The 25,967-nt window shown below is 35.6% G+C and overlaps 1 protein-coding gene across 1 annotated transcript; it reads left to right on the top strand.

Moving 5' to 3' along the window:
- The first annotated feature begins 752 nt into the window (after positions 1 to 752).
- LOC110172940 (sex comb on midleg-like protein 2) lies at positions 753 to 13,741 on the top strand. Its single transcript, XM_020938899.2, has 7 exons — positions 753 to 827; positions 8,129 to 8,181; positions 9,846 to 9,914; positions 11,012 to 11,082; positions 11,517 to 11,751; positions 12,892 to 12,980; positions 13,451 to 13,741. The coding sequence occupies exons 2-7, from the start codon at positions 8,160 to 8,162 to the stop codon at positions 13,739 to 13,741; spliced, it is 777 nt and encodes a 258-aa protein (XP_020794558.2). The 5' UTR covers positions 753 to 827; positions 8,129 to 8,159.
- The last annotated feature ends 12,226 nt before the right edge of the window (positions 13,742 to 25,967 follow it).

Here is a 25,967-nt window from a genome sequence, read left to right as displayed (position 1 = left end):
CAAATAAATAGACAGGCCTATACTTTTACGTAGCCTATTGTGCATTTTTTCTAATTGCATTTACATTATCTTTTCCAAATCAACTTTCAAATCTTTTTTTGACTGTTTAATGCATTTATTTATGCAGATGACTTAATAGTCTTTTGTTTCATACTGTTGTATAGGTAGGTTACGTTTAAATGTCTTTTTAGCTTAAATTGTTGTGCCATAATGATTATAAAGATTGAACATTGACTACTGAATAATAATATTTAATACAAACAAAAATAACAAGTAAATAAATATTGAAAACGTATCCCGAAGGACAGACAGAACATTGGTATAATGGTTTACATTTCAGGATGGCTTGCAGCTATAAACATAAAACTACAGTGCTGTTGTCGTCCAATCCTCGTGTGTTTTGTCAATATTATCCACACTTATATAATATTACCTATATAATACATATTTCTTTATTATCGTCCCTCTGTCCGGAGCCCGCAGGTGTGTGTCTGCGTCCGCCTTTGTCATCTCCTTTTGCCCTTTTTACCACAAAACCAGGAAGCCACATCATGTAAATAACACATTTGTTTTCGTTTACGCTTGGCACGAAGCGCATTATCCAACCAAACAAGTAACAATATCCGCCCTGGCAAAATGACTAATTAGCATGCCCCCTCTGGCTCTCCTTCCTTCGCATTTATTTAATTCTTTCCCCCAGTGGAGAAATATGAATTGGGAACATTGCACAGCGCTGTAGACATGCGCGAAGGCTGCAGCGAACATGGCGGCTCGCATCTGATGGAAACTGAGGATTCTCTGACCAAAATACGCTGCTCACACGCTCGGTACGTCTCCTGCCTCATTCCTTTTCTAATACACTACAGAACAACGCTTTGTGCTTCGTTTGGGCCCATTTTTGCATGACGGAACGCAACGAAACGGCCACAATACGTCCTCGTAGAGATAGACGTAGGAGCGTGTTTATGTGTTGTGCGTACTGTACCTTACGTCCAACTCTGCTGCAAATTCACGTTGCTTTTACAGTTTAGTAGTGGATGTTCGCCAATCTAACAGTGCACATGGGTGATTTTGAGTGCGCATGGTTACGTTTTCGCGCTAAATTGCGGCTATTGTAAAAGATTGCAGCGGTTTAGGGGCTGAATAATGAGAGGTGTCCCGCCCACTAAATGTGGACATATACACGAGCTGCGTCACTCGTTCCCTCTATTTTAATTAGGGCCCGAGACTCACTGCGGTCAGGCCTCGTGCTATTGGGGTCATATATAGTTAAAAAAAAAAGCATTTATTTTAACGACATTACCATGAATTAGCCTATGCATCGTTGTTCTTTTCAGCAGTATTCAGGCTAATAATAAAAGTTTCTCGCAAATGCACTCCAAGATCAAGAAGACATTTTTGAGCAAATATTGTTTAGATAAATTCCATCTTTATTTATGCTGCTTTGAGTACTGCAATTCAGTTTTTGGCTTTATTTTGGAATACTTTTACAAATGGCAAATGCACTACTTAATGTCATTACTGCTTGTCTTTTAGATAAGTTGCAGTCTAACTCTATTTTTTCATCTACAAAAATAAAATCCTAAGAGTAAAAACAGCAGCTCAAGAGTTATGGCCCAGAGTCAGACAGAAGGAGTAGACTTCTATAATCAGCTGCAGATGAAAACATTTGCTGAAAAGACAAGCTCAAAAAAATCATGGTATTCTTTTGGTGGGTTACTTAGTTATGGTGTTGCAAAATATTCAGAAATACATACATTTTGAAGTTTATTTTAGGCAATGTTTGATTATTTTGATAGTGGAATTCAATTAAGTCACTTTTTTATCCCAAATGGGCAATGAAAGAGCATGGGGAGTAGCAAAGTTACATAAAACAAGTTAGGATATGGTGAGCTAAATACAAACTGAGCTTTCATATTTAATCTTTTGCACGTTTTTGTTTTCACATATGTATTTGATTGTTGCGCTACTACTTTTTTGTGGCGGTGCTGTCTTATTTGCACCGAGGTTGTAAAAATCAATTACTTCCTGGTGGGTCTTCCTCTGTCTGACCCCAGAGCTGATGAACCAGTCTGGAGTCTGGAAAGGAGCGGGAATCTCTTTCATCTCCGTCTCTCTCTCTCCGTCTCTCTCTCTCCCCTCCTTTTTTCTTTCTGTCTTTCTCCCTCGCTTAATTTATCTCTCCAGTCGATGGATGTCACAGTGTATATACATTTTTTCTTACTGTTATGATTATTGGAGAAGAAACATCACATTTTCAGAATTAATGACTCCAAACAAGAAGTCATTAAGTCATTTTCATTCACATTGTCAGTAGTTTATTAATATTTAACACTACTGGATAAAGTGAACAGCCAAATAATAATAATAAAAAAAAAAACAACTAAATTTAGGTTAACTTTGGGAGGGTCTATTATAGTGAAATTTCATTAACAATATTTTTATTAATTGCGATTTAATTGTAACCAGAATAATCAAGATTTACATTTAATCAAATAGCCCACCCATACCCTTTCTCTCCTTTCTCTCCCTTCTCTCCCTCTCTTTTCTTTTCCACACTTCTAAATGGGTTTTTATGGCCTGCAGGAATCTTTATGGCTCCATTTGATTGAATGGGGAGTGTCCTCAGACCTACACTCAGAACCACACACACTACACAGAGAGAAGAGCACCACTTTAGAAAAATCTTTGATATATTTATACTAATGTTATTACGTCATCATGCTCTTAAATTCTGGAGAATCTTCCAATTACTTTTCGATTGGAGCTCTTTGTTGCGAATACAAAGAGAACTTTACTGGCTGTTGACTGTTTTCAATTGGATATGCTGCTTTAGTAAGGTATAGTAACATCTAATCTATAATTTCTGATGCTTATCTCATAGGCTGTGTTCATTGTTGGAAATTGATACAGTAGCTATAGTTTTTAGGTCTTTATAACTATAGGGGGATTCACATTTTTGGGGGATATAATATCTAAATTTAAAATCCACACATGTTTAACCTTAGCATTAAAGGTTGTATGGAGGATTTTTTTGTTTTTTTTGTTTCAAGTTGTCAATGATAGCATTATAGAGGTGCAGTAGCCTTGTAATTATGATGACCAAAAAAAAGAGAATAAAAATTCATCAACTCTGGACGTGGTGGGGCCAGCTAAACATTTGCCAATATATAACGACACTGCCTCGTTATCTGTTAGCTGACAGGCTGTCAATCAATCTCCCTACGTTTCTAGCGTAACTGACTTGCCTGCGCCGCCGGTACGTGGTTTACGTACGCCTGTCACGCAGTCCACACGCAGTCGCACAGACGCAAGCCGCACAGACGCTGTTTACTCCACCAACGCAACAGTTCTTAGCGGCTTTTTTTGACCTATATCTTCCTCGCAGTTAGCACAAAGTTTGTTGCAATGGCAGACAAGAATCCAGGAGCAGTTAGCCGCAAAAGAAAGTCCGTTTTTGAGGTCGCTGAAAGAAGAAGACAAGGGGAAAAGCAGCGAAGCCAAACTAAGGTGATTCTTGAAGATTCATTCCAGCGATGGCGCGACTGAAGCAGACGCAGGGTCTAAAGACTGACGCATTGGTCGCCAAATTACTCCTGGACAGGTCACTTCTGCTTATTATGAAAACGTACTTTATTTCCAAGAGCTAGTCAAACGTTTTTCAGGACACGAAAGCGATATCCTATGTCTGAAAACGTAATTTTCAAGGCAAAGAAAGAGTCCGCTTGCTGCTGCGTGTTGTAGCTAGTTCATTCGCACTGAATCTCCGCGCAACCTTCTCTGCACCCCTTTCCTGCTCCTGTCCCCGCTGCCCGTTCCGCTCTTCCCCCTGCTCCTCACTTCTCCGGGCACGGAATCTCCGCGCACCGCTCCCCTCTCCTCTCTCCTCTCTCCCTGCTCCGCTCTTCTTCCTGCTCCTCACTTCTCGTCCGCGAACGAAATGTCCGCACACCCGCTCTCCCCGCTCCTCACTTCTCCGCCTTGCCTAACCAACACTGTAGTTAGTTGTTTACAAGTCATGTGCAGCACCGGCTGTAAACAAACCTGTTTCTGGCGTAAAGAGGAGGCGGGAGAAGGCGTTTCTACGTAGGGAGCTGTAGGGGAGGGGGGGGTGGTTTCACGCATGCGCAACATTTGAAAAAGGACAAACAAGTCGCTGGATTTCTCGTTCCTTGGAAAATCCTCTATACAACCTTTAATTGTTTGAACTCCACAAATTTAACAAACAAGTCATCAAGTCTATTGAACTTAGAACAATCACCATTTACTTTTTTGTCAAAAGTATGGAGAATCAGACACCATTATCAATAGGGGTGTGCAAAAGTATTGAATTATCAATATATCATATCGTTTAATGTGATGATACAGTATTGATGTCGTGGGCTGCTGTATCGATATATCGCCAAGAGTATTTTTTGGTATGTTTTACTACATTATTTTGTTACAGTGCTACAGTTTTGGTGTTTGTTTAGAGGAAGAAAATCAGTTTATGCAACATATTTGACATTTTCACTGTTTTGATGATTGAAATGGGTGTGTTTTAACTTTGCACAAAAAGTGGTTTAACAAAGACTTATAGTATCACAGCCACGATTTAGCCATTATTTTTTATTGAACTGTATCTAATCAATTTGAAATATATCGTATCTAATCGAAAGCTCACTGTATCGAGATAGGTATTGTATCGTGGTCTATGTATCGTATCAGCAACTTTTTAATGATACCCAGCCCGACCAATCAATACCAAAATTAGTATCGGAACTAGATTTTCATTAAAGCAACTATCGATACTGAAAAAATCAAGTAACTGGATTAAATTTACCTTTCTTCAACAGTTTATCTTGAGTTTTATCAGAACTATTTTAAGACCATGTGGTTTAATAAAGAAATACTGTTTAAAATGATTATTTAGGTATCAAAATTGGTATTAAATATCAAATCTATTCAAATCTATTCTTTCGTGTTAAAATTGAGTTTGAAACTAGTGGATAGGCCCAGTAATTACAACGATATTAACCTTAAACTAGATTAAACATCTGTATTTTGGCAGTTAAACAGTTAAAGGCCCCATATTACACTATTTTCTGATGTTATAATCTTGTTTCCTCATCACAAACAGACCTGGAGTTGTATTTTGTTTCATTCACTTATGCATATTTAGGCTGAGTTCTTCACTCAAACTGAAAACACACTGTTCCACCTTGTGATTCATGTGGTAATACAGGAAGTGCTCCACTGTGTTTTAAACTTCATACACCTTCACTGGAATCATTTGGACAATTTCAGACCTGGAATTGCTAATCTCTGCTGAACTAAAGGTGAAAAGTTAATGTGTAAACTATCACTTCATGGCATCACAAGGTGGAGCATTTTGAGCAACTCCAGGTATGTTTTTGATCATTCTAACATGACTAAAAGCTTGCAAGAGTCAATTTTGCATAATATAGGACCTGTAATTCCAGCAGTTGTAGAATATTACAGTGTCACAACATGAAGACAGTCATTATTTCTGTATATGTCTTGTAGATAGTCCATAAAACTTTTTCTTGTCGCGTATTTAAATCCTATAAGCTTGTTACTAGTGTAGTCTCTTCTATAAATAACTTTATTTTCACACCTTCTCTGCCACATGTAGCTTTTGCAGATAATTGGCAAAACAAACAATAATATTAATGTCAGCTCTACATGCTTTTAAAGGTTATTCTAATGCAGCGGAAACAAAAACACCAGAGCCAAAAATACCACTCCATCTGTGACTCATATCATTGACATTCACTTTGTTTTGATTTTGTTGGTTAAATATAACAACGTAATGAAACCATGTGTGACAGTTCAATTATTTTTTGCAGGGGACTGGGTTCATATCACTAAAATGGAAAATTAACCGGATTTTTGTGTTTTAATCCAAAGAGAGAATGCACTTTATGTTATTTATATTTTGGAGGGTTTTATATTCCGTTTCAACATAATAAGTCAGTTTAAAGGTCATTATGCAAAATTGATTTTTGTGAGGTTCAAGTTGTGTTATGATGTTGTTACCTCATCAAAAACATACTGTAGCTGGAGTTGTGTTTTGTTTCATTCACACATGAGTAGCATTATTATTAGTCTGTTTACATCTCCAAAACTCAAAATGCTCTGTCCCACCTTGTGATTTCATGAAGCTGTATTTTTCAAGTGAAGCTACCTATTACTTTTTGTTCACTAGAGATTGTAAATTATCCAAATGAGTGAAGGTGTATGGAGTTTGAAAACACAGCGGAGCACTTCACAAGGTGGAATATGCAGGATTTATGTGTTAAACATGAGTGAATGAAACAAAACACAACTTCATATCTGCTTGTGAAGAGGAAACAACATTGATGAGAAAATAGCATAATATGGGCTTTTAAAATAAAAATAAAATTAAGTTTTTTTTAATACAATATGTGTTAATGCTTATAGAGTTTTATCAACAGTACTTAATTTTTGGCAAAGGAGAAATTAAATATGTCAACTGGACAAATGTTTATTTAGGTTGAAAATGTTTTGTAGCTCATCCAAGCTGCTTCTTCAGTTCTGGTCAGAAGCAGCTTGGATGAACTACGAAACATTTTGGCGGCACTGTGACTGAGTGGTCAACACTTATGCCTCACAGCAAGAAGGTTCTGGGTTTGATTCCTAGGTCACCCGGTTCTTTCTTCTTTTTTTCTTTTTCTTTCTTTGTGGAGTTTGCATGTTTCTCCCTGTGTCTGGATAGGTTTCCTCCAGGCACTTTAGTTCCCCCATCAACCCAAAACATGCTACGTAGGTCTCCAGGAAGAATAGCTGATAGCTCAGGTCAATTAAATACAATCAATCAATTAACCTGTCCAGGGACGACAGGTGAAAATTAGCACTGGTTCTACAATGCATCTCTCCTGTTAAGGTTAATGTAGACTGTGCACTGTCCTTGTCCTATTAAATAAATAAACTTAAAAAAAAAAAAATCTCCTTTGCCATGGATTCTACACACAGTACTTCATTTTGTTCATCTCGTGCAGTGTGGTATATTTAATTCATGGTGAGAGACATTTCATATAGTTTATTAATTTATAATGTTCCGTTCTAAAATTATTGTAGAGACTTTATATCTTCTGTTGCTTTTAGTCCTCAACAGTGTTATTTTTGGAAATGAGAATATTTGGGCTATTATTTCATTTACTAAAATAAATCACATGAAAAGGTGACTCATTTTGCATTTGATAAAAATTGTTTTAGTTGGTCAGAATGTTAGTGGCATTTTCTGTATGACTTGCTTAAAAAGGCCCATATTTCACTATTTTCTGTTATCATGTTGTTTCTTCATCACAAACACACCTGAAGTTTTGTTTTGTTTTATTCACACATGTTTAACAATGTTGAGTTCTTCTCTCAAAACACTCTCTTCCACCTTGTGATGTCATGAGGTAATACAGGAAGTGCTCCACTGTGTTTTCAAACTCTGTACACATTCACTAGAATCATTTGGATGACTTTAGACATGGGATTGCCACTCTCTACTAAACAAACTTATAATAAAGGATTACTTAAACATGTGTGAATGAAACAAAACATAACTCTGGGTATGGGTATGTTTTTCAGGAGCTAACAACCTTCTAACATGGCTTAAAGCTCACAAGAGTCAACTTTGCATATTAGAGGACCTTTAAGCAAATGTCATGTAATAAAATAAAAACCCTGTGAACAGTTTTCAGTGTTACTTTAGATATTAGTAATTACACTAAATAAAATAAACTAGATTAAAGTTGATTGTATTATCCAAATGGTAATATATGTAATAATATTGAAGTTAATCTCTTGGTCAACATTTTAGATCTTTTCTCTTTTTATACATTTACAATAAAACCTGGGGAAACACAAGTTATTTTTAGAGATGCAATCACAAGAAAACATCTTTATAGGAGGGAGGGAGGACGCACTCACTCAGTCTGTGGTCCACGTGTGATCAGAAATATCTCACTCTGAATGGGCTCTTTGTTTTCACTCCATCGAGTTTCTGTAAACATTAGATGCCAGTTCTTCAGGATATATAGAAGTATACATTTTATTCTTGGATAAATTCACAGTTTTAGTAAGGCAATATTTTTCTTTTCCTTTGTCTCTGCAGGTGATTTCCTTTTCAACATCCTGTGGTCAACATGGGCCGCACTCCACACAGAGGTAAACACCGGCTGCATGTATTTGCATTGTGCAGTTCAAAGTTTTGCAATTGATATGAATGTTGAATGCTCAAGCTTTTACTTCGGTTCAGTGCAAGATTTTCACCTAGGCCTCTCAATTTGAACATTTGAGCTTACATTATCAATTTCAAACTGTGAAAAAATAAGTACTGCTACTTAAAAAAAAATAGTTAAAGTAAAAAGGAAACATGGTGAGTGAGTGGCAAGTACTTCAACTCCTTGCCATATTGCTACTGTTACAATATTACATTTGAGTGCTATTATTCATTTACTACAATTTATTAACTACTTTAAAGGGACAGTCTGGAATTTTGGACATAGGACCTCATTTCCTAGTGAGCCAGAGTGTTGGAGACGTGTGGAGACACTTTTTTAAATATTCCATCCAGTCCTTGTATTTACAGAGGTCGCTGGTGCTAGTACATGTCAATGGCCATAGTTATCCTGCCACTAAAAACAGTCTTACCCACTCCACAAAGGACCCGAAGCAGAATAATAGATAGAATAATGTTTGAAATAAAACTAACATTGCGTCGCATGAATCGTCGCATGTTGAGGGACTATTTTCTCAGCAGCAGCGGAATTTTACTTTGCCAGTAAGATGGGTGCTTGGTGATATCAGTCCGCCGCTGCCAAGCTTTCTATCAGGAAGTACAACTCGCTACTGCTGCTCAGACATAATTCCTTCAAATGCAAGGTTGTTTTTACTTCTAAAATTTTTCTATCGACACAGACATTTACATCGACAGTCTGGTGTATAATAGATTTGCTTCGGGTGTTTTGTGGAGTGGGTAAGACTGTTTTTAGTAGCAGTCTAACTATGGCCATTGACATGCACTAGTCTAGCACCAGCGACTCCTGCAAATACAAGGACTGGATGGAATATTTTTTTAAAAGTGTCTCCACACATCTCCAACACTCTGGCTCACTAGGAAATGAGGTTCTATGTCCAAAATTCCGAACTGTTCCTTTAATATTATTACTTACTTGCTCTACTTGCTCTGCTACTAGCTACTTCTGTTGGCTTTGAGGTAAAACATATATTACATGCTGTATTTGTGATTTTAATTAATGAAAGTAGGACCACCCCCATTTCCCCCAAAGCATATTCTTGAAATGTTACACTTTGTCTAAAATTATAATTAAAAAACAGTTCTGACATTGTGATTGCCAGCCTCGCTTATGTCAGTCTGCCCCAGGGCAACTGTAGCAACAATACTTAACACCATCAAGTATAGAGTGAACAAATAATCACTACAGTGTGATTTATTATTGTGTGGGCCTATAATATTTCAGATATTGATTCAAATTATTCAAAAAATTCTTCAGGAAAGATCCAATATCAATACTTGCTCAAATTATCCAGGTTTGATGAGATATTACAGTCTTGGTTATCAATTAAATTATCAATCAATTTCTCACTATCAATGTATTTTCTCTACCTTTAAGTCTACAAAATTCCACATGAGGAAACTGTCCAAATCTCCCTGCTCCGTCTTTACTCATTACTCTGAACAAAGTTGTGTTTAAATGCCTTTGGTGCCTTCTATTAGATGAGAATGCACTTTTCAGTCCTCACTCAGTTGGTAATTGGGGCGTCTGTATCAAAATGCAAATGAGTCTTCAATCATCTTTTCATTTCAGATCAGAAAGAGGAGAAGAAGGAGCGGAGGAGCGGCCTCTCTGTGGGGTCTGCCCTTGACAAATCCACTGGTGGGTGAGGCTCTGTCCCCCGCTGACATATGTCTCCAATCACAGCATTTCAAATCACACAGGACACGGGGGGCTTTTGGCTCCGCTTTTATTCAGCTGTTAGAGTTGTTTTTAATTTAATTACAGTATTTTTAGTCCTGATTCAGTGGGTTTTGTGCTATGGCTGAGCGATTAGGGAAAGTATATAATTATTACATCCATAATTACAAGCATTGCCATTGTTATTAGATTTATGATTTATGTTTTAGTCATTGGATTCTCAAGATAATAGACAAAAAGACTGAAATAGGCCCATGACCTGACATTGACAATCTAATACAAGAATCACATTTTAGAACATGTTTATACAAATCAAAACTACTGGGTTTTTATGCAAAGTAAGACAAGACATTTTGTTGTTTTCCGGAAATTAGATTTTGATTTGATTGTGATTCATCTTGCCAACCTATTTTATCCTCTCTTTCTTGTGAAATACAGTAGAGTTGTGCACTATTTATCCACCACCTGCTTGTCTCACGGGGATCTTATTGCTTTTCACAGAAAGTTCAACTGTATGGCATTAAAGTATCATTTGTTTTATTCATGGATGTTGTAAAAATATGCGGAGTCGCTTCTTCCTTGTAGTGTGGTGTCACCTGCTTGTCTTCATGTCTTCATGCATAAAATAAATGCCATATTATGAAACATTTCCATCAAACATAACACCTCCATGGAGACAAACTGCCAGATAAGTGTACATACTAGTAGTGTACCCTTTTTGTATTCTTTATTCGTGATATATTGAGTTTTGGGGTTATGTCTTTGTTGATGGTTAATCCTTTATTCACTATGTCAACCAAACAAGACAAGACAAGACAGCAAAGACTGAATTCACTTTTGTATGATGAAGAGGTTAAAGGCTCAGCAAATCAGTAAGCTGAATTTAGAACGGAAAAATCAGTTCAGTTAATTTCCTGTTTTCGGTTTAAAAACCACATTGGCAAAAAACACATTGCCAAAACATTCATTTATTCAAAGCAGACATAAAAATACACAACCCACAATGAACGTCTTGTTGTGTTTTGCAATAAATTTCAAAGCGTGTTTATTTCCCACAGAACCATTTAGTTGGGATGACTATCTGAAAGAAACCTCCTCCATCGCAGCCCCGCCCTCATGCTTCAAACAGGTAATGTCCTGTTCAGCTCCAGGTTTCACACATTAATGTTCATCTCAATTTCATTTATAAAACCCGACACCTGCTCGTGCTCCAGTTTCCCTGTAGGCCTACTCTCTGGGACCTGGACTTTTCCTTAAAAAAGAGATGTAAAAGCTCAGTGGGACTATTCTGGTTAAATAAAGCTCAAGAAATAAAATAAATGTGTATTATGTAAATTGCATACATTTACATTTTCTAATGTGTATGCAAGTATATAACAGTATAAATATAGATAGAAAAAACTGTTAGAGAAGACTATATAGCATAATATTTTCTGAGTCAAGACATTGGTTATAATTTTGTGATACTTCTTTAATTTGTGACCCACTAACAAAATGAAAATCTGTGCTATTTACATGATATTGGTCAAAATGTTTTCTATTTCTGTCTCCTCCGTCCCCCAGTCCAGAGTCCCTCCCTCCAATGACTTCAAGGCGGGCATGAAGCTGGAGGCGCGGGACCCTCGAAACTCCAACTCTGTGTGCATCGCCACGGTGATGGGCATGGTGGGCACGCGGCTACGGCTCAGACTCGACGGAAGTGACAACACCAACGACTTCTGGAGATTGGTCGATTCGTCCGAGATTCAGCCAATAGGAACGTGCGAGAGGAGCGGTGACATGCTGCAGCCGCCTCTAGGTACGGAGCGGTGTATATGGATAGTTAGATTATATTGTAGGGATGTATTTTCTCAGTACAATATTATCACGATATGCATCTCACGGCACGATATTTATTGTGATATTTTGTAGAGGCTGATATAACTATAGATAGGACACATTTCTGCTTTTAAAATACCTTGACAAGATTTTAGTGCGAATTATTCCCATCATAATCCCAAGAATTCAAGTCAAAAACATATTTCTTCATGTTGTTCGCACTGAAATGAATCATGGGATATGTAGTTTCCAGTGTTCATAAGCTGTTGCTACTGTAAAACCATGCATTTAAGCAAAGAAACTTGTAATCTGATATATTGTGACGCCCCACGATATTATTGAGGCTTTTGACCATACGATATTACGATATTTTGGTTATTGTTACATCCCGATTATATTGGCATAGTTTTTGCAACAGTTAACCTCTCTTATCAGATTTGCTGAAAGTGGAAATACTCAATAATTCATTTAAAAAGTACTTAACTTTTACAGTTCAGATACTTCAAATATATTGCAATTTGTTCATTTGTCTAGAACTACAACTATTTTATCTTAACCGTCACTGTTTTGTTTGTTGTACTGTTTGATTTTGCATTTTATTTAAATTTGTTTATGTTTTGTTATTTTTTTGTGTTAATAAATATTTGAATTACTTAAAAAGTTTCAATTAAAATATCCAACAATGATCATTACAAAAGTGTGATTACTTAACTTTTACAGTTCAGGTACTTCAAAAATATTCCAATTTGTTAATTTGTCTAGAACTACAACTATTTTATTATAACCCACACTAATTTATTTGTTGTATTATGTTTGTTTTTGCATTTTAGGTTTTATTTAAGATTGTTTTATGTTTTCCTATTTTTTATGTTTTTAATGTTCAGAAATATTAGAATTTGTTTAAAATTAAAATACCCAATAGTGATCATTAGAAAAGTATGATTTTGGTAAATGACTACTAGAAGTTCTGCTTTTGGTCCTAATAGAAACTAAAACAAACATTTATTTATCCCATTCATAATAATAACTTATAACCCCTTAATCATTTACCTCTTAATTTTCTATCATCTTCATGTGTGTACAACTTTTAAAAATATTCTTTTTTATATTTGTGTTTCAGGTTTTAGGATGAATGCTTCTTCGTGGCCTATGTTCCTTCTTCGAACTCTGAGTGGAGCAGAAATGGCCCCAAGTTCTGTTTTTAAGAAGGTACATGTTATTTTTTATTTTTATGTGTTGTTTCTCTTGTCCTGTGAAGGCTCCAAAGATTTTTTTTCTTCTATGCAATATCCACCGTGGACAGTAGAGGGAGCCATACACATTCTGATAGTACCATATTAACATTGATATTACTGGTCCCATTGTATTTTCTTATATAATAACCTTGTAAATTGTCCTTGAAATTGACAGCAGTTATGGTTAGGTTATAGTAGACCTGATTAAAATAGTTTGGGAATTTGTTTCACATGTTTACCTTGCCAAATTTCCTCATATTTTTATCATATATACACTATATTTTACTGATATTATTGAGCTGCTATTATCAACATTGTTTGTTTTTATTGTATTTGTATTGAAATTTTAAGGTTATGTATCCAAATAACCCTCCTTAATCAATACAGTTTGTCTAAATGTTTGGTAACCACTATTTTTTTAATAAATGTCATCATTGTTTTTAGGAACCTGTGAGTCCAGCGAAAAACATGTTCCAGCCTGGGATGAAACTGGAGGCGGTGGACAGGAAGAACCCATATCTGATCTGTCCCGCCACGGTAGGAGAGGTCAGAGGTCAGGAGATATTCGTCATGTTTGATGGATGGAGGGGGGCCTTCGACTACTGGTGCCCCTACGACTCCAGAGACATTTTCCCGGTCGGATGGTGCGCCATGACTAAACACAGCCTACAGCCCCCGGGGAACTTCTGTGAGTATGATTTATGGTTTATGGGAGGGTGTGGTGTCCAATACTGAGATGTATTTATGACATGATTAGTCTTGGTTAGAATAAGAAGTCATAATACACACTACAATACATTTATTTAAAGTAAGGAAATGACTGTATACTCAATTCCAGTTTTGATACCACAGTCAGTAGGGATGTAACAGTAACCAAAATATCGTGATATCGTATCGTCTAAAGTCTCACAATAATATCATGGGCCATCACAATATATCGAATTATCGTAAGTATCTTCGCTTAAATTAATAGCTATGGTGATTTTAATGCCTTTCTTTGTGATTTTAATGTGATTTTTTATTCCGTAAAGCACTTTGAATTACTTTGTGTAGGAATTGTGCTGTACAAATAAACTTCCCTTCCCTTGTTATGGTGCAGAAACCGCTAAAAAACAGAGGGAACTTCATAGACCATGATCGTTTGGTGTTATCAGTGCAGACTCCATGAAGAAATAACATTTATTAAGCACTTTAAAAAAATAATCATCACCGTCATCATATTGTAACCCCATCAAAGGGTTTTCAAGGCTTGTCCAAGACCTTTTAGAAGGAAATGTAGCATATTCACAGTTTTGTTTGCCTCTACAAAATATCGCAATAAATATCAAACCATGACATAAATATCGTGAAAATATCATATCAAGGGATTTTGATATTGTTACATCTCTATTCAGGAGATATAATATATTGTTTTAAATTGCTAATCGCTATAGCAACTGTCCTCATTTTTCATCATTCTGAATCCTAGAGATATAATGGGTCAGTTTGTTGGACAACCCGTAGTCTTTATTCAGTGCTTTTCTGTTGTGTTTTTGCTCATTTTTTGATTGCACTTTACTTGCTGACATTTCACGTGCCGTCTACTTTTCTCCATCTGCCGCTGTGACTAGTCTGCCTGAACCTGGTTTAGTTTAAAAAATATTGATGTATTTCCTTTGTAGTCGTCTCAAATTTTTTTGTGGTGAAATATTATGCAGTTTATCATGTGTATTACAGTGTAAGATAGGGCTGCAGTACTGTGTTAATGCCACTAAAGGGCAGCACATGTCAAACTTAACCCATAGTTCTGGTGCGAGGGTCGGGGTATCACTGCAGAGCATGAAGAAGAGTTTGAAAGCCTGAAACTACAGTATACCATCCACCACAGTGTACCATTGTGTTTTTGACATGAACCAAAAAATAGATATTCAGTGCTTTTGGGGGCTACATATGTCTAGATTAGGGGTGTGCAAAAATATTAAAATGTATTGTATAGTTTAATGTGATAATACAGTATCGATATTGTGAGCTGCTATATCAATATATCGCCAAGAGTATTTTTTTGTATATTTTCTAAAATATTTTTTAAATTGTTTTCTTACAGCGCTACAGTTTTGTTGCTTTTTTAGTGGAAGGAAACTCGTTTATGCGACACATTTGACATTTTCACTGTTTTGATGATTTGTTTTGATGATTAAAATGGGTGTGTTTCATATGAACTTTGCACAAGAAGAGGTTTAACAAAGACTTTTAGTGTCACAGCCAAGATTTAACCTTTATTTTTTATTGAACCGTATCAAGTCGATTTGAAAAATATCATATCAAATCAAAATTGCACTGTATTAAGTTATGTATCATATCGTAGCCTATGAGGTATGTATCGTATCTGCAACTTTTTAATGATATCCAGCCCTGATCTAGATTGTTCTATACTCAGACTTAACAATGTGAACCTTACTTGTCCTGTTTCATGTTTTGAAGTAGAAAGCCAATATTAAAGGTGCAGTGTGTAATTTTTCTCATGAAGGGTCTGTCACTTGATATAGTCTCCAGGGAAGTTATTGCTTTGCTTTGAATGTTCAACAATATATGTCAGATCTGTGCAGAGGAGACGACACTCTTAGTAAGAATGCATGCTTTTCAAACTACTTGAGCAATAAAAACACTTGTAGTTGTATCAATGCACGTTCTATGAGTTTAATGCCACACAGTTGAACATTCTAGACAAAGAAATAACATCATGTGGAAACAATGAGGTTACGCATCTTCCACAAGAAAAGTTACGCAGTTACGCCTTTAAGTTTAATTTCTCTGTATGTAGTCATTTATCTTAATCGTTTAGTGACAGGTACAGATGCTGTCCAGTTGTTGTTTAAATGACACTGGTCTAAACTTCTGTGATAAATGAGAAGTGTGTGTGGGCTGTTTGGGTCTGTTGTGTTGCGTTGATGGATGGAAGTTTCACATCAACCTCAAAAACCAAGACCTGGTTCATGAAAATGTGTAGGAGAGAAACTAGTTTATCCTCACAGACTAAGGGACCTGAATTACTCCTTTATTTCACTTAGACTTAGACAAACTTTATTGATCCACAAAGGAAATTATTTGGTCACAGTAGCTCACACATCACAATAAATATAATAACAAAGAGCGAAAATATAAATGGTAATAATAAACGTACTTAAATTCACTTAAACAAACAAGACTTGTTTTGGCCCAATAATTACTAATCTTCTATCAGTGTGGGGTAAAATTGAAAAAGAATCAAAAAGCATACAAAAATGGCAAAAAGTTAATTGACTTTTTCATAAATATTCATTACTCTTTGGTGCTAAACCATTTGCATTCTCACAGTAGGAAGAGAAAGGGTTTCATGTACTAGAAGCAGACATGTTTGATGATTCTGGGCTTCTCTCCTTTAACGATTTACGTGTCACCTTTAACCTGTCAACATCTTTTTTTTTTGTGTACCTTCTGTTGAGATCCTCCATGAAAGTGTCTGGGGTTCCATGGAATGAACCTCTTACTACACACAAATTACACAATATATTAAACAGGAAAACCCAAAAGAGCCTTGTTTCACAAATATATAATCTGTTATTGATTGCAAATTATAAACCATTGAAAATTGAACACGTGGAGTAAGGATTTGGATGCAGCACTGGAGAAAGACAACTGGAAAGGAATATGTAACAAAATTACCTACTCATCAAAAAATCCAAATCATCAGACATTGCACTTTAACTTTTTACATTTAACTTATTTGACACACAAAAATGTATCTGTGTGTGTATGTATCTGATAAAACTTACCGTCATTGTTACTTTTATCCACATGTTTTGGGACTGTAAAGACGTCAATATATTTTGGAAAAGTGTACATTCCTACAACTAAAAGGTAAAAACGTAAAGAATAAATATAGATAGATAGATTGATTTTCACCACTTACTTTATAAAAACAAAACTATTTTTCATGTTTAAAAAAAGTTAAATTTCTCACAAAAAGATAAAAAAAACAAAAGTAAAAAAACAAAATAATAATAAGTTCGGTTTTGAGCTCTGGAGCTTCAATGCATATTACTGCAAAACTCATAATATGCTGAACTTGTCCTATTGCAGTAAAAGTTCTCAATAGTCAATTAAGTAAGGACAAATTGTTAAAGAACAGACCTGGAGTTGAGTAACCCTGGATTTTTAATGCTCTGTTCCATCTTGTGATATCATGCAGTGGTAATTTGCAAAGTAACAGCTACTGTTTACATTTCATTAGGTAGAGACTGATGATTACAGGGCTGAAATTATCCAAATGATTCTACTGAATGTTTTTAACACAGTGTAGGACCTTCTGTATTACCACATGACATCACAAGGTGGAAAAAAGTGCTTTCTAGTTGAGAGAACTCAGCCTAAATATGCAGGATTTGTGTGTTAAACATGTGTGAATGAAACAAAACACAACTCTGGGGTTTTGATGAGGAAACAACATTACATGTATAACAGATCAAAAAACAATAAATTGGGCTCTTTAAGAAGGGAGACTGTACCACTAAACTACTCCAAAAAACTACTACATTACTATTGCTATTACTGTCTCTATTACATCTGCAATCAGTCAATACAAGTAGTAGAGTATTTTTATTATAACTCCCATGGCAATAATGAAAATGCTATTATAAATCGAAAGCAAAATATTAAAGAGTTGCAGGTAAACCAAATGAATAACATTTATAGAAATTCTAGATGACGTTATTATAGATGGTCAACCTGTGTGAATGAAACAAAACACATCTCTAAGTATGTTTGTGATAATAATAAGATAGATCATATCAAATAATAATATGGGCCCTTTAATTAATATGTGTCAGTCCAGCATGCAAATGTAGTTGTAGTAGTTTAATAGTAGTACTTTTATTCGGTCATTTTGCAGCACTACAAAACAAAACAAAAACTCCAACCCCATGGATCATGACCAAAAGGGTTTAGGCTGAAGTAAAAAGTATAATAATGCCTAACTGCAATGCCTAATGCCTAAATATAATGTCATTTTCATCTGAAGTCCCACCGGCAGGGTGATGGCAAGACAGTAAAAAGCACATAACAGGACCGAAGCACACAGTCCATACTCATGACTTAAAGCGTACTGGGGATTTTCTTTTAAGTAACACATTTGTAGGCCTGTTGTTTTCAAGAGTTTACTTCCTGTGTCTGAGTAGATTTCCTCTGGCTGCTCTGGTTTCCTGGAAGAATGAAGGTCAACCTAAACAGCATAAACCAAACTGTCTATAATCTTACTGCCACAGTGCAAAATTCCCCTCAGATGTATCACATGGACAATAGTTGAATTATAGCTCCAACATTGAGCAAAGTTGACTCTTGTGAGCTTTAAGCCATGTTATAATGTTATCTCTTCAGAAACTAACACATCTACTTGTTTACAGTTTCTGTTAGTTAGTTAGACCTTTTGAACTGCACAGAGTGTGGGGTCATATTAGTATAATCAGGGCCATAGGGGAGCTTTCACACCTCTAGACCTGACCTGGCTACACCTATTGTTCTCTTGTTTGTTTTGATTTAGGTTTGAGGATGGAGTTGTAAATAGGAGACAGATGGTGTCTGAGTGCTCCATTTCTGTTTAGAGAAAGATTTTCTTTCTTAACAATAATAGCTTCTTTAACTCCTCCCAAAGCAATTCTTTTCTCTGGCTAAAATCTGTACCTCGCTGTCCTCAAAGGAGTGGCCCGAGGCTTTGAGGTGTAGATGTACAGCAGACTCAGGTCCACTGCTGCTCTCTCGTCTGTGTTAGTACATCATGGTACAGATGAGTGTTTTTGGGGAGCAAATGACGATCAGAAAAATATGTGTATGTGTGATATGGGTCCTTATACAAGTATAAAAATTTATAACTTCAGACGTGGGACTTACAGTTAGAGGAGTTGACACTGTCTCAGCAGCTTCTCTGATCTGAAAGGGCCACACAGACATCAAAGAATACTATGGTCAGTTTATATAACACTATTCAGGTGACATGAAGGTGATGGTTTGATGTGTGACTGTCTGAGAGGTCTGTGGGTGGATTGGTCGTCCTTAGAGACAGGAGTCGGGGGGAGGGGCCAAAGGAGGAGATTCAAATATGCATTTGTGTATTGAAGCTGTCTAGGCACTTTACAATTTTATTTCAGTGTGTGGCCCTTACTACTGTATATATATTTTCATTAAAGGCAATAGAATAAAACATGAAATAATACAATACTAATAAAGATACAAGACTCAAATACATAAAACAAACATAAGAACAAAGGTCACATCCCTGTAATTATAACATTATTGCTTGATAATCAGTTTTATCTAAGTAATGATACAAGATTAAGCAATTTTAAAAGTATATGGATGTGATAATAATAATAGGAATTTTTGCGACAAATTGCCACAATCCCCCCTTAGCCTGTTTAGGATTTTGTAGCTAAGCTGTTATTAAGAATTTAGATGTAGCCTGACATGGCAGGAGATGGGAACAAGAGTGGAAAAGTTTTACAAATTAATGATTAAATTTAATCTTAAACTACTTATTGTTAGAAGAAGAAGATTGTAAGAACCTGCTGTTCACCTCTTATGTGTTGAAATCATGGGCCAAAGTCGTGGGCCAAACTAAATATTTATTGAAAAATTTCAACATCATCTGCATGTTTTCTCTTCTTTCGAGATATGTAATGTTAAACCTTTTCTTATTAAAATAAATAATAGTTTTACTTAAATATTAAATCCAGAATAAGCATCATATAAAATAATAACAACATTTTAAATCATGTCTCTATAGCCAGTGGGCCAGCTCTAATACATATTTAATATGATCTCACGAGCCAAATATAATTATATCCTGGGCCAAATTTGGCCCCTGGGCCTGAGTTTGACTTGTCTGCTTTAATGTGATGGCAACACTCTGCGCTTTTCTCTGAAAGCTGTGAAAAAACGCTTATAAATGTCATTGCGGTAAATAATTTGGATTTTTGGATAACTGCAAATCATTTAAAATGAACTAGTTCTGTTTTTAAAAATCAGGTACAGCGCATTTAGTGACATGACAAAAATTAAGTCCAGGTCCTTTAATCACAGACAATAGACAATAAACTTGATATTCTAATTTTCAATCTTCAAAACATACATTTTAATATCATACATGTTTTGATTTATCTCCTAGTTCTTGATCACAACAGCAAGACCAAATATCGAATTGATATGGGGGGAAAAAAAAGAAAAATCTATATATTGGACCAATTCTAACAAAGAGAAAATGTAATAAGCACATGGCAGTGAAATGAAGCAGGTTGCACTTGGTTCAGATGAGCAGGTAACGATTTCAGCACTAATGAGCTAATAATTACCACAGATGTGAGAGGAGTTGACACTAATTAAAAATCATCATTATCTTTCATTAAGCTTCTCTGATTAGGCCTTTGCTATTATAATTCTACACCTTCTTAAACATAGAGATTGTGTAGGGAAATCATTCATGTTTGGTACCTCTATTACTGCTACTACTTCTACTATTACTCCTAATGCTGTTACTACATTGCTCATATATACTGAAATAATCTATTATGATATACTATATGAAATATTTGAGCAATTTGGCTAGATTGCATTGCCTTCTTGATGATTTTTATTTGTTTTTATTTTTTACTTACTGTACACAAAGTCTGAAAGATGATTTGTATGCAATAGTGATGAAACTGAAAAAAAAATAAAAATAAAAATAATGAAAGTGTGCTTGAGATTGAAAAAATTAGTCATTTAAACCATAAAAGCATGTTTGTTTGTTTTTTGTTTTGTTTTCTTTTTTTCATTTTGCTTGTATTTATTGCCCTGAAAACATAGAAATACATGTGTTCTTGCATCTCCACAAACCTGACTCTTACTTGGCCGGCATGGAAATGTTGTTCCTATGGCTATAATCTTCCACAGTATCACATAAAACACCGCGCTATGAAAAATGTTCCAAAGTATGGTTTTAAGAGAGTCACATACTGTACTTTTAAATTGCCTTTTAAAATGAAATTACAACTTTCCAAAACAACATGTAATATGCCTTTAAGTAATATTTTATACAGGTTTGTTTTTCTGTAGAGTTATCCCAGTTTTTCGCTGAATTGTTATTTTAATTATAATTATTGAATGTAGGTCATTATGCAAATCGGCTCATATTGAATTATTCATAAGTCTATAACAGTGAGTGTCAGAGGGACCCGGGGAGACACTGGGGCCGCAGTGTCAAGTCTTTTCTATGGATTTAATGGCTTCTTTTGTCATAACAGCTTAAACATGTGAATGCATTATACTTATTTAAATACATTACTGATTTAAGTTCAGTCAATTCGGTCTATACTTATTTATCAAAGTCTGTTTAAATACACAGTGCTTGTTTAAAGATACAGTAACTTTCTGAAGTGGCATGTCACCTTCTTGATTTCAGGAAGTTTAGATAAGACTTAGATAAGCTTAAAACAGGGGTCTCCAAACAGTTTTCTCTGGGGGTCACATTATCACTCCTGGCTGTGATGGGGGCCGGGGTTGGGTCGGCCGTATAACAGAATTGTATGACCCTGACAACAATGCAGATTATATTATTTGAAACCCGCCACACTTTCTTTACATATCAAACAAACTGCATGGTTCTTACACTGAACAAAAAAAAAAAAAAATCAGTTGTCCATTGTTCTTTGAAAACTCGGCACTCTCTGTCAAGTTTTCATATTTAACTAGTCATTTTGCTGTCCTTAACTACACTACAGAACTCTGTGCGTGCATTGACTCTCGCTGTTTGATCTCGAGCTCGTCAGGTGATGAAAATTCAGCAGCAAATGTGAATACGTCATCTAATTATTTAAATATAAATATAAATACTTCACATAAATATCATTTTTAATTGAAAAATCTACTAAATACAAGCTGCAGATGTGTTAATATTTGCCAAAAATAATAATAATAAAAAAAAAAGGTCATGACAACTTTTGGGGACTGCTTCATAGGGCCAGTTCAAATGTTGGGGGGCAGAGAGGCTGGGGGGCCAGTCAAAGACCCCTGGCTTAAAGCTGTAATTTGGAAGATTATAGCCAAAGGGACAACATTTCCATGGAAACAAGCAGGAGGAAGTCCACTCCTAGACCAAATAAGAGCCAGATTTGCAAAGATGCAAGCACACTCAGACTAAGGATGCAGTTTTTTTTTTTATGTTTTTCAGTGCAATAAACACACACAGACTTTTATTTAATTTTTTTGGCACAAAGGTTACATACTGCAGCTTTAAAGGTGCGCCATGTAATTCTTGTATCTATTATGTATTCTTGTGTTAACATGATAGCTACTTGTGTATATTCACAACTGTCTTGCAAGCAAGTACCATGTTTATGTAATACAAGTAAAGGTGCACTATGTAACTTTTGGGTGAGAGTTCATCACCTGCTTGTACTTTCTCTGCCTGGAATGTTCCACAGTAGGACATTAAACAGCTCTACTTTACATTTATTCAATTACAGGTGGTTTTAAAGCTCAAAAATACCTTGAAAAACAGGCATTCTGACTGTGAGAGGGGTTGCCTCTCCCCAGATCTGACCTGTAACTTGATATCTGACTTGGTCTCCATGAAAGGCTTAACAGTGTACTGTAGAACAATGTAGACAAAGCAATAGCATCTCCACTAAGAAAAGCATTTGACGGACTCTCCACCAGACAAGTTTACACAATGCACCTTTAAAAATAGACAAATAAAATATGTAGTCAGCAGAAATAATACTTGGTGTGTGCACATGAGAGATACAAGGTTTTACTGTGATGAGAAAGAACTATATGTGTCTTATCTACAGTTGTTTATGCGGCTGTATCTCGCTTGGAAAAAATACTGAAGAAATGTGGCAAAGGAAGATAATACAATTGAGTTTATATAGAAATAATCTTTCTCAAAGGAGATCAATTTTACCCAATTCAATTTCAAAGCTGGCAGTCTTTTTGAATGTAATTTATGGTACTATAAATAAGATTCAATGGCGTTCTCTGGGGCGGTGCAAGTAGGACTTAATTATATTTCAATGACAAATTATCCTGATGACAAGGTTCAGTTTACAGTGAATGAAAGCCAAAATGAGGCTTCTCACAATTTCAATAAGAATCAATCATCATTAAAATCACATGAAAATATAAAAGTTAAAAAATGGGTATTATTTTGATTTGAATCTAAATTGCATTATTTAGACTGAATATGATGAGATAATGTTACTTTCACTATACAAAAATAATTTATATTGTTTTGTGTAAATGGTTTGGTGGTTCAGTGGGGCCGCGTACTTTAGATGTATGATTAAAAGTACGATTCTGTTTCATAGTATAAAGGGTGAATATTTTATTATGTCTATGTTATAATGTTGTTTTCTCATCAAAAACATACCTGGAGTTTTGTTTCATTCACACATGTTTAACACTTAGGGGCCTAAAGGTACACAAAAATCACGGTTCGGTGCATACCTTGATTTTGAGGTCACGGTTCGGTTAATTTTTTACAAACGGGAAAATAAAATAAATGCAAAGAGTTGCTTGGTAATACTTATGAATTAAATAAAATATTCCCAAATAAACAACAAATGAATTAAATATTATAAAAAATAAATTCCTTGTAAACAGTAAACAAAACTTTTCACAAAGTAAAGCGCACAACTAACAGTTACAGTATGAAATTTTACTTAATTTTCATATTTTTGGCCAGAAAAAACAACTTGGGGGGGCAGAGATTATGTGCCAGCGAAGGGTGAAAGTGAGGACCGCGCCACAATGACTGTAGTTTTATGAGGATTCACGTGGTTTGGAGGGACATAGTCAAGGCCGGGGACAGTTGCTGTCAAGGCGGCTGCCCTAACTATAAAGTGCTGTCGGAAACACTGCCACCCCAATCACGGACGAGTTTCCTTGTGAATATGAAAGAGCTGAGCCTTCTGTGTAGCTACACATGTAGTGGTGGAATGTAAACACACACAAATTGAATGAATTCACTCACGCACAGCCCTGAACCGAACCGAACATCTCGTACTGAAATGGTTCGGCACAAATATACTTACCGTTACACCCCTATTTAACACACAATCCATGCATATTTAAGCTGAGTGCTTCAGTGTGTTTTTAAAGTCCGTACTCCTTCACGAGAATCATTTGGAGGATTTCAACCCTGGAATTGCCATCTCTGCTAAACAAAAGGTAAATGGTATATCTGTAAACTTCAAAACTACCACTTCATGACATCACAAGGTGTACTATTCACCTTATTCAGCCTTGCCCGCTTTTGTCTCCAAATGTTAATAAACCGTGCTTTCTTTTGGTGACACTTCTGGTTAAACTGGGATATTATTCATTTCAATTGAGAATTTGGGAAATGTTTTGTACCTAAAATGTAACATAAAGTCAGTTCATTTGTGTAAAATGTTAAAATTTCATGTGCAAACAAGTCACTGCTCTGATTTTCTGGGAGGCTTTAAAACAGCTTCATAGTCCGTACTGAACTTATCTGCTGTCAAGATTGGGTGCCCCATGAAAAATATTACAATCCAAATGATGATGGAAGTGCACGGCAGCTTCTGGAATAAGGTGAATAAAATGTTGTGAACTGCACACCAGCAGTTTTCAAGTATATATGAGTGATCCTTTCCGATGAAGATGTCTTTAGTGACAGCTCCCTCTCCCCCTCTTTGTCCCTCTTTGCTCTGTTGCACATTGCTCAGTGTCTGGCTCCTGACTGCTGCTTTCTCTGGCCTCCCTGACACACGGCTAAGGTTGCACTCAATATAAGACCTCCCCCTGGGCTCGGTCAATGAGTTGAATCTGTGTGGGTTTTACAGATCTTTTCAGTACCTCTGTCTACAAGTTGTTATGTAGTATAGCTCTACATTTTACAGGCTCTATATTACACAAAATTCACTATTGTGTGGTTTAAGCCATGTTATAATGCTGTTACCTCCTCAATAATAATAAGTAAATCCTTCATTTTTAGTTTGTCCACATCTCCAAAGCTCAAAATGCTCTGTCCCACCTTGTGATGTCATAAATGTGTAGTTTTCAAGTTAACAGCTACATGGAAGAGATTACACAATTAATTTACTTAAAGTCAAAGTTTCCCTTTTGAGTCATTTTCTAAGTATAAATATTAAGGTTATATGATTCATTGAAGTAAAAATGCTTTTACACTTAAACTTTTACAGCTACTACTTCAGTCTGTATTACAACCTTAGCCAGTATTATTGTACTGTGTGTGTATTACTAGAGGACTGTACTGCATTAACTCCCAACTAAGATCAAAATACAAGACCTAAATATGCTTTATGGAGACATGGATACAGTTTGATCTTTTCTACTACTACTACTACTACTACTACTACTACTACTACTACTACTACTACTACTACTACTACTACTACTACTACTACTACTACTACTACTACTACTACTACTACTACTATTGCTACTACAATAACTACTACTACTATTACTGCTACTATTACTGCTACTACTATTGCTTTTACTACAACTATTACTATAACTACTACTACTACTACTATTACATACTAATACTACTGTTATTACTACTTACTACTATTACTACTACTGTTATTATTGCTATTACTACTACTACTTCTACTACTACTACTATTACTTCTACTCCTACTACTACTTTTATCTTTTTTAATAGTTTTGCTATTGCTGCTAGTACTAATGCTACTACTACTAAGCAGTAATACTAATAGTACTTTTGAAATCCTAGCCCAGAGTAACCCAGCCTGAAAAAAAGCTACTTCTACTATTACTACTACTCTACTATGATATTACTACTACTACTACTACTGCTGCTACTGCTGCTGCTGCTGCTACTACTACTACTGCTACTAGTACTACTACTACTACTTTTACTACTTCTTTACTGTTTATTTCTCCATAGAGTTTGGAGTTGGCC

This window comes from Boleophthalmus pectinirostris, unplaced genomic scaffold (genome assembly GCF_026225935.1).
Source record: "Boleophthalmus pectinirostris isolate CB_2022bp ecotype Guang Dong unplaced genomic scaffold, ASM2622593v1 HiC_scaffold_19, whole genome shotgun sequence".
Classification (NCBI taxonomy): domain Eukaryota; kingdom Metazoa; phylum Chordata; class Actinopteri; order Gobiiformes; family Gobiidae; genus Boleophthalmus; species Boleophthalmus pectinirostris.
This window is presented reverse-complemented; position numbering and strand designations above follow the sequence as displayed.

Bases quoted from the DNA above. Each gene is read 5' to 3' on its own strand.
- LOC110172940 (XM_020938899.2), top strand. From the start codon at position 8,160: ATGGGCCGCACTCCACACAGAG. The intron at 9,915-11,011 runs GTGGGTGAGGCT...TATTTCCCACAG, and splicing joins TGCCCTTGACAAATCCACTG to AACCATTTAGTTGGGATGAC. The intron at 12,981-13,450 runs GTACATGTTATT...CATTGTTTTTAG, and splicing joins CAAGTTCTGTTTTTAAGAAG to GAACCTGTGAGTCCAGCGAA.